At 46.4% G+C, this 9936-nt stretch overlaps 1 protein-coding gene across 1 annotated transcript; it reads right to left on the reverse strand.

Annotated features, from left to right (window-relative positions):
* Positions 1-2190: 2190 nt before the first annotated feature.
* On the reverse strand, positions 2191-7177 carry LOC142295978 (uncharacterized). Its single transcript, XM_075339132.1, has 4 exons — positions 4850-7177; positions 3450-3494; positions 2948-3090; positions 2191-2633 (listed from the first exon to the last, which is right to left on the reverse strand). The coding sequence occupies exons 1-4, from the start codon at positions 7110-7112 to the stop codon at positions 2304-2306; spliced, it is 2781 nt and encodes a 926-aa protein (XP_075195247.1). The 5' UTR covers positions 7113-7177; the 3' UTR covers positions 2191-2303.
* Positions 7178-9936: the final 2759 nt, after the last annotated feature.

Below are 9936 nucleotides of genomic sequence, written 5' to 3' on the forward strand. Positions count from 1 at the left end.
TAGGGGCTGATGTTCACACCAGGGGGTGGGCCAGGCGGTTGGCTCCGCCCACCGAGGAGTTCACAGCCCTGGAGGCGGGAGAACCAGGCAGTTGAAGCCAGACTAGGGTCTGAGGAGGAGTGGAGTTAGGGGAGTGAAGTAGAAGGAAGCAGTAGTGGATCTAAAGAGAAAAAGCTGAAGTGACAGAAAAGTGACAGTAGTAAAGCCTGAAGTTGGTCCGGGTGTGTGCCCCGGACAGTGACAGCAAGGTCAGCAGACGGCGGTGATAGTCTGCAGGGGGACTGCTCGGAGGTTGCTGGAAGGACCGCGGACGGGTGGTGACCCGGCGGTCTGGAGCAGTATACGAAGAACAGTCAGCACCAGGGCAGGGGCCTTTCGGATCCCGGCAAGGCTAGGAGTCGCCATAATTTGCCAAATCCGTCAGTGAAGGGGACGTCTGTCTCCTAACAACCAAGTCCCGATTGAAGGCAACAGTCCAACCGTAACGGAGAGACACCGCCACCGCCAGGGCACCAGTTTCTTAGGGCCAGCGCCTGCGGGCAAAGTAGGGCTCCTCCGGCCCATATCCAAGCCGGGGAGCGGGTTACCGGTGGGAACCCATCGCAACCATCATCATCTTAGGTGCAGGAAAAAGGGACCGTCACCGTCACCTACTGGGGAAAGCAAGTGCAGCCGTCCGTGGGAACCGTCTTTCCAGCCGTGTGTTTTACCGAGAACTCTGTCATCGTCTCAGGCTGAGTGAGTACCACAGTGCCGCAAGGCACAGAGCTGCCCCCGCGTCCCTGCACCCCACCGAGCCCTGCATCACCCACCTCATCATTGGGCCCCGGGACAACCAACCCCCTACCCACGGAGGGGAGGATTAACATCTGGCTGCTCCATACCACCACTCCCGGGATCCCCATACAGAGCAGCGGTGGTGTCAACAAATCACCACAACCGTGGGTGGCGTCACGGACAATAAACAATCCCAAACACCAATTCCCCTTTTCACTCATGGGCGAGGAGCGCCGCTCGAGTCCCCGGGATCCGGCCCATCGCTCGAGCCACCGAGCAGCGGCAGGCCGCAGCAGCCGCGGCAGCCGGACCCGAGCAGTGGGAGAGCACGGCGTCCCCTCCTCCGCCCGCGACACTGGCACCATGTGCTCAGAGACCAGTCCCAGCATGGCATCCTGGCACACTCCTGCTCCCAGACCTCGGTGGGGTCGTCGCTCTCCTCCCCTGCCCAGCGCTTCCAAGCTCCCTTCTCCTGTCCCGGGGTCTGCCGCAGCCTCTCCCCACTTCCTGGCCACATGCAGGCCTTCAGTGTATCTCCTTAGGCTGTGCACGACCACGCCCCCTTTCTTAAAGGGCCAGTGTCCCATTACCCGGAAGCAATTCCAGAGTCCAGAGGTCACCTGTTACCCTAAAGGTATTTAAGTCTGCCTCCCCTGACAGGAGGCGCCTGAGAAGCATTGCCTATTGTGCGTTGCTATTTCTCAGGTCCATATATGTGTCAAGTCCTTGTACCAATCTCGTGTATCTAACCCCTGTCTCGTCCTAGAGCCTGCTCTCTAACCCCTCTATGCCGACATGCCTGAGCCATCACCGCTATGCCGCCACATTAGAGCGTTTACCATTGTGCCGAGACACCTGAGCCATCACCACTGTGCCGCCACATCAGAGCCACTACCCTTGTGCTGACACGCCTGAGCATTCACCACTGTGCTGCCACTTCTGAGCCTTCACTTCTATGCCACCACATCTGCTGCCATCTCCTTGCTGCTGCAATTGAGTACTTCAATATCAGACAGTAAGAGACTATCTGTACAGGTCCCTGGCTGACATGGTTTCGCTGCTGGTTGCACTTTCGGGGCAGTCCGGTGCACAGTCCAGTGGGTACAGCTCCAGATGCTCAGACGTGTCGGCACTTCTGAGCCTTCATTGCTATGCCGCCACATCTGAGCCTTCACCGCTGTGCCACCATCTCCATGTTGCTGCAATGCAGTACTCCAATGTCAGACAGTAAGAGGCTATCTGAACAGGTCCCTGGCTGCCGTGCATTTAGGCCTTCCGTTGGTGCACCACACAGTTCCTCTATAGGGGTTCACTGCTGGTTGCACCTTCTGAGGAGTCCAGTGCACGGTCAAGTGGGTCCACCCCCGAACTCTCACCACCCCTCGGCGACCATAACAGAAAGAACTTGAGTCATTCATTTGCACCTTTAATTTGGAAGACTGAGTCATGACGAATGACTGAATTTGAAGTTTACCGGAGGGCAGACAGGAATGCTTACATATGATTTGGTCACGGCAACCCCAAAGTTAAAAGATGAACAGGGGCTTTCCATCTTCTTTGGCCAAATGTGCCAGACATTTTAGGATAATCAGCATGTTCTTCCCACAATCACTTGGCATGTACTCAGTTATCATGTTGCTGAGGTATTCTGGGTCATTAATGGAGGGAAATTCTTCAGTTGCAATTTTTTGGTCCTTCATGATCCCATAGGTGTTGACTAGATTTTCTGTAAAGTGGCTGTGCACTTTGGGGATATAGCCCAACATGTGTAACTGTTCCATTATGTGATGGTAGCGAAGGTGCAGCTCAGATCTTAAATTTTCATTTACTTTGCCGGTCTGTGGATTTGTGGACACCTGTAATCATGAAATATATATATATTAAATACACGTTTAACATATTGAGCCCATCTTGGTTATATACAATAAATAGACCAAACATTTGCCATCTTTGAACACCATTTCAAACTTTATATATTCATCATATTTTACGAAATATATAAGCTTTGGACAAACTCTTTAGTTATATGGAGAAATCCATTTTGTTTGAAGAACATATATAAAATGAGACTATGGTGTGTCTGTAAACAAATAAGCCAGTTAGATATTGACCAACGTACACTATTTTCACCACTTTTACAATAAAAATTGTATTGTTTTAGCTTTTCTACCTCTAAAATCTGTTGTTCTATATCTGACATGCTGCATCCGTAAAGCCGTTGTTGTTCCAGGAAGATGGCGCACAGAATTCGGCGGTCTAGTTGAAAGGCTATCTCACCCACGATGCGTTGACATTTCTTCACCTTTTCAAAATCTGCAAAAGATCAATCGTAAAATCGCGTAAAGATGTAAACATGACTGAATGCAAGACAATTTGAACTGGCGCTAAGTGCCTGTCCTATTTTGCGGTATTTTGTGGACATCGGTGGGCAGGAAATACTGATATCTATGAGGGTATTGACCCTAATGAAGATAATATTTTTAGTCGATAAACACTATTTGATCCCTGCAACCACGGTGCCTTCTGTCACTACTGGACTTCTGGGCACCATGAGCTTGTGGCCTCTTGTAGACCAGCTGTTCTTGACCAACAGTATACATATTAGAAGGAGATATGGTAAAGCATAGGGCTTTTCATACAGATAGTATCATAGAATGAAGCATTCAACTTACCTACAGGAGGGTAGGAGTCTGTCTTTGGTTTTCTTTCGATGATGACTGTAATAATCAAATAATCACATAAATATGGAAAAAGTTTAGATTTTCACATTCGAGGTTTCCATAACATTAATCTGCAAATTTTCAGTAAAAAAAAATGACAGCAAAATTCTCACCTGAATTTTCAAAGAAGACACACTATTGGACTATTCTACCTTCTTCGGAGGTATAAATGGACCCCCTTACCTCTTGGGGCCCCTGTGCGACTGCACAGGCTGCACCAATGATACGTCCGCCTCTTGATTAGCTACCACTGAGTCCCCACTTAAAGATTCATCTGTTACAAATTAAACACCACTGGTGGTTGATGGTAGGTCGGGTGCATTGTAAGAGCTTCCCAGCCATAAACCTTGACTTAGGAAGATCTACCTAAGGCCCCTTTCACACGTCAGTGATTCTGGTACGTTTGTGCTTTTTTTTAAACGTACCAGAATCACTGACATACGCAGACCCATTATAATGAATGGGTCTGCTCACACGTCAGTGATTTTTCACTGCACGTGTCTCCGTGCGGCGTACCCGCGTGTGCGTGATTGCTGCACGGAGACATGTCCATTTTTTTCTGGCATCACTGATGTTCCACGGACCACGCAGTGGTATGGTCCGTGAAACACGTGCCAGAAAAAAACGTGCATTTAAAATAATAAACATTTTAACTCACCCGGCTTTAGCCGCGCTCTCTGCAGCCCGTCCTCCTCCCTGCTGCTTCTAAGCCGGCTGATTACTGTCGCGCATCTTAATGATGCACGACACAGCCGATCCGGAAGCAGCTGCTGCAGGGGTCACCGCCGGCCGGATGCTGCACCGCGGGAGGATTCAGCACCACGGAGAGCGGGAGCGGGCACAGGTGAGTTGATTTCTAAGTGCAATCACGGGCCACGGAGAACGGAGCCCGGATTGCACTTAGACAACCCACGTGTGCCGTGAATCACGGCACATGCAGGGACATGTGCGTGTTTTACACGCCAGTGAAAAACGTCACTGTTTTTCACTGACGTGTGAAACGGGCCTTAACCAGAGGGTCTATATAACAGCTTGCTTCATGGCTTTCTGATTGTTCCCAATGTAAGAAAAGTTACTACCGTAGAACCAGACCAAATACAATACAGATGTACGAAATAAAATTTACATTGATATTCCAATTTTTCCGGATGCTTCTTGTCTTTTATATGCAAAGGTGAACTATCTGTATTATCACCACCATAATGTAGAAACCTGATTTTAAAGGTTTCCCTTATATTTGTACAGATTAGGTCACCAATCTATAGTTTAGACATTATTTAGCCAAATTATACCAATCACGTTATGAACATGAGATCAATACAATTTTAGATATGTGAGAAATCCCCTATTACCATTGTCATCTTTCTTGTGTTGTCCTGGAGGTGTCAGGTTTTGAGCTGACTTTTCAAGGTCTTTTAAAGTATTGCGAAGCTCCACGTTCTCCTGCATTAACCCTATCAGTTTGCGCAGTTCAGCATTTTCAGTTATTAGACGTGAACTCTCAGCGGTTATGGCTTCCTGATCATTGCAAGTGTTGAGGGTAATGTCCATGGTGTAGTTTTGGAGAAGCTCCTGCATTAACCCTATCAGTTTGCGCAGTTCAGCATTTTCAGTTATTAGACGTGAACTCTCAGCGGTTATGGCTTCCTGATCATTGCAAGTGTTGAGGGTAATGTCCATGGTGTAGTTTTGGAGAAGCTCCTGCATTAACCCTATCAGTTTGCGCAGTTCAGCATTTTCAGTTATTAGACGTGAACGCTCAGCGGTTATGGCTTCCTGATCATTGCAAGTGTTGAGGGTACTGTCCATGGTGTAGTTTTGGAGAAGCTCCTGCATTAACCCTATCAGTTTGCGCAGTTCAGCATTTTCAGTTATTAGACATGAACTCTCAGCGGTTATGGCTTCCTGATCATTGCAAGTGTTGAGGGTACTGTCCATGGTGTAGTTTTGGAGAAGTTCCTGCATTAACCCCATCAGTTTGTGCAGTTCAGCATTTTCGGTTATTAGACGTGAACGCTCAGCGGTTATGGCTTCCTGATCATTGCAAGTGTTGAGGGTACTGTCCATGGTGTAGTTTTGGAGAAGCTCCTGCATTAACCCTATCAGTTTGCGCAGTTCAGCATTTTCAGTTATTAGACATGAACTCTCGGCGGTTATGGCTTCCTGATCATTGCAAGTGTTGAGGGTACTGTCCATGGTGTAGTTTTGGAGAAGCTCCTGCATTAACCCTATCAGTTTGCGCAGTTCAGCATTTTCAGTTATTAGACGTGAACTGTCAGCGGTTATGGCTTCCTGATCATTGCAAGTGTTGAGGGTACTGTCCATGGTGTAGTTTTGGAGAAGTTCCTGCATTAACACCATCAGTTTGTGCAGTTCAGCATTTTCGGTTATTAGACGTGAACTCTCAGCGGTTATGGCTTCCTGATCATTGCAAGTGTTGAGGGTACTGTCCATGGTGTAGTTTTGGAGAAGTTCCTGCATTAACCCCATCAGTTTGCGCAGTTCAGCATTTTCAGTTATTAGACATGAACTCTCGGCGGTTATGGCTTCCTGATCATTGCAAGTGTTGAGGGTACTGTCCATGGTGTAGTTTTGGAGAAGTTCCTGCATTAACCCCATCAGTTTGTGCAGTTCAGCATTTTCGGTTATTAGACGTAAACTCTCAGCGGTTATGGCTTCCTGATCATTGCAAGTGTTGAGGGTACTGTCCATGGTGTAGTTTTGGAGAAGTTCCTGCATTAACCCCATCAGTTTGTGCAGTTCAGCATTTTCGGTTATTAGACGTGAACTCTCAGCGGTTATGGCTTCCTGATCATTGCAAGTGTTGAGGGTACTGTCCATGGTGTAGTTTTGGAGAAGCTCCTGCATTAACCCTATCAGTTTGCGCAGTTCAGCATTTTCAGTTATTAGACGTGAACTCTCAGCGGTTATGGCTTCCTGATCAATGCAAGTGTTGAGGGTACTGTCCATGGTGTAGTTTTGGAGAAGCTCCTGCATTAACCCTATCAGTTTGCGCAGTTCAGCATTTTCAGTTATTAGACATGAACTCTCGGCGGTTATGGCTTCCTGATCATTGCAAGTGTTGAGGGTACTGTCCATGGTGTAGTTTTGGAGAAGTTCCTGCATTAACCCCATCAGTTTGTGCAGTTCAGCATTTTCGGTTATTAGACGTGAACGCTCAGCGGTTATGGCTTCCTCATCATTGCAAGTGTTGAGGGTACTGTCCATGGTGTAGTTTTGGAGAAGCTCCTGCATTAACCCTATCAGTTTGCGCAGTTCAGCATTTTCAGTTATTAGACGTGAACTGTCAGCGGTTATGGCTTCCTGATCATTGCAAGTGTTGAGGGTACTGTCCATGGTGTAGTTTTGGAGAAGTTCCTGCATTAACCCCATCAGTTTGCGCAGTTCAGCATTTTCGGTTATTAGACGTGAACTATCAGCGGTTATGGCTTCCTGATCATTGCAAGTGTTGAGGGTACTGTCCATGGTGTAGTTTTGGAGAAGCTCCTGCATTAGCCCCATCAGTTTGCGCAGTTCAGCATTTTCGGTTATTAGACGTGAACTCTCAGCGGTTATGGCTTCCTGATCATTGCAAGTGTTGAGGGTAATGTCCATGGTGTAGTTTTGGAGAAGGTCCTGGTTGTATCTGAGCAAGGTTTCTTTACCAGGCAAGTGTCTGTGTTGGAACACTGGTGATCTTAACATTCTATGCTTTGTGGTGTCATCAGCACGTCACTGGAACTCGGCTATATGAGCTCACCATTTATTGCAGCCAATGGGAATTCACAATATTGGAAATATTGTGCACAACATCTCTTGTATATGTGTGAAAACATTATTAACAATATTAATTGTTCAATTTAATTATTAGAATTAAGAAATCAATGAATGTGAAGGTTTTTATTGTTTAGGTTCTAATTTTAGGACTGTATGAAACTATTGTCTTCACATATAATGATGTAGAGCCTGTTAATAAAGGCAATTCAATACTCTTACTTGCTTAGACGTTATGCTTTATGTAAAGAAATGGCATCCATATAGGTGCATTGAGCCATACAATTTGAACAATAAATGGCCTTTCATCAATAAGATACACTGTGTGCAGAATTATTAGGCAAATGAGTATTTTGATCACATGATACTTGTTATACATGTCGTCCTACTCCAAGCTGTTTAGGCTGAGAGCCAACTACCAATTAAGTAAATCAGGTGATGTGCATCTCTGTAATGAGGAGGGGTGTGGCGTAATGACATCAACACCCTATATAAGGGGTGCTTAATTATTAGGCAACTTCCTTTCCTTTGGCAAAATTGGTCAGAAGAGAGATTTGACGGGCTTTGAAAAGTCAAAAATTGTGAGATTTCTTGCAGAGGGATGCAGCAGTCTTGAAATTGCCAAACGTTTGAAGCGTGATCAACGAACAATCAAGCGTTTCATGGCAAATAACCAACAGGGTCGCAAAAAGCGTGTTGGGCAAAAAAGGCGCAAAATAACTGCCCATGAATTGAGGAAAATCAAGCGTGAAGCTGCCAAGATGCCATTTGCCACCAGTCTAGCCATATTTCAGAGCTGCAACGTTACTGGAGTATCAAAAAGCACAAGGTGTGCCATACTCAGGGACATGGCCAAGGTAAGGAAGGCTGAAAAACCACCACCTTTGAACAAGCAACATAACTTAAAACATCAAGACTGGGCCAAGAAATATCTTAAGACTGATTTTTCAAAGGTTTTATGAACTGATGAAATGAGACTGACTCTTGATGGGCCAGATGGATGGGCCAGAGGCTGATCAGTAAAGGGCAGAGAGCTCCACTCCGACTCAGACGCCTGCAAGGTGGAGGTGGGGTACTGGTATGGGCTGGTATAATCAAAGATGAACTTGTGGGACCTTTTCGGGTTGAGGATGGAGTGAAGCTCAACTCCCAGACCTACTGCTAGTTTCTGGAAGACAACTTCTTCAAGCAGTGGTACAGGAAGAAGTCGGTATCGTTCAAAAAATACATGATTTTCATGCAGGACAATGCTCTATCACATGCATCCAATAACTCCACAGCGTGGCTGGCCAGTAAGAGTCTAAAAGATGAAAAAATAATGACATGGCCCCCTTGCTCACCTGATCTGAACCCCATAGAGAACCTGTGGTCCCTCATAAAATGTAAGATCTTCAGGGAGGGAAAACAGTGCACCTCTCGGAACAGTGTCTGCGAGGCTGTGGTGGCTGCTGCACACAATGATGATCATAAACAGATCAAGCAACTGACAGAAGCTATGGATGGTCGGCTGCTGAGTGTCATCATAAAGAAAGGTGGCTATATTGGTCACTAATTTTTTGGGGGTTTTGTTTTTGCATGTCAGAAATATTTATTTCTAAATTTTGTGCAGTTATATTGGTTTACCTGGTGAAAATAAACAAGTGAGAGGGGAATATATTTGGTTTTTATTAAGTTGCCAATAAGTCTGCACTGTAATAGTTACCTGCACAAACAGATATCCTCCTAAGATAGCCAAATCTAAAAAAAATCCACTCCAACTTCCAAAAATATTAAGTTTGATATTTATGAGTCTTTTGGGTTGAGAACATAGTTGTTGATCAATAATAAAAAAAATTTGCTAAAATACAACTTGCCTAATAATTCTGCACCCAGTGTATATACACACCTGTCTATATAAGACCTCACAGCTCACAGTGCATGTCAGACCAAATGAGAATCATGAGGTCAAAGGAACTGCCCAAGGAGCTCAAAGACAGAATTGTGGCAAGGCACAGATCTGGCCAAGGTTACAAAAGAATTTCTGCAGTACGTAAGGCTCCTAAGAGCACAGTGGCCTCTATAATCCTTAAATAGAAGAAGTTTGGGACTACCAGAACTCTTTCTAGACCTGGCCATCCAGCCAAACTGAGCAATCGTGGGAGAAGAGCCATGGTGAGAGAGGTAAAGAAGAACCCCAAGATCACTGTGGCTGAGCTCCAGAGATGTAGGTGTGGCGCTCCTGACCTGGTCAGGCACCACTGAGTACTGCACCCATGCTGGGTGAGTGCAAACAGGTGATCCTAAAGGCTAGAATAGGGTGTGAATACACAGACACATAGTGACCAGGTCTCACACATACCATTGAGGGGACCCCTGGGCAGACCCAGGAGGGGGTGTGGCCTCCACCTCCAATCAAGGGGTGTGGTAGAGAAGCTGGTTGCTAGGTTGCAGAGGCAGGCACAGAGGGGAGGGATTAGTGAGCCAGTCTGAAGTGAGAAAGCACAGTGTGTGGTCGCAAGAAGAGACACAGTGGTGCAAAGTCACTAGTCAGACACTGTATGTGTAGTGGCTGTCGGCAGGGGAGAACAGCTACCAGAAGTTAGACAGAAAGATGCTGAGGAAGCCAGTTGGTCTGGAGGACACTGAGGGAATCGGCTGGTTGTGTATGGAGACATCTGGAGGGCTA

The sequence above is a fragment of the Anomaloglossus baeobatrachus genome, chromosome 3 (genome assembly GCF_048569485.1).
Source record: "Anomaloglossus baeobatrachus isolate aAnoBae1 chromosome 3, aAnoBae1.hap1, whole genome shotgun sequence".
Classification (NCBI taxonomy): Eukaryota; Metazoa; Chordata; class Amphibia; order Anura; family Aromobatidae; genus Anomaloglossus; species Anomaloglossus baeobatrachus.

Bases quoted from the DNA above. Each gene is read 5' to 3' on its own strand.
- LOC142295978 (XM_075339132.1), bottom strand. From the start codon at position 7,112: ATGGACATTACCCTCAACACTTGCAATGATCAGGAAGCCATAACCGCT. The intron at 3,091-3,449 runs GTAAGTTGAATG...GATCTTTTGCAG, and splicing joins AGACTCCTACCCTCCTGTAG to ATTTTGAAAAGGTGAAGAAA. The intron at 2,634-2,947 runs GTAGAAAAGCTA...TCATGATTACAG, and splicing joins TAGAACAACAGATTTTAGAG to GTGTCCACAAATCCACAGAC.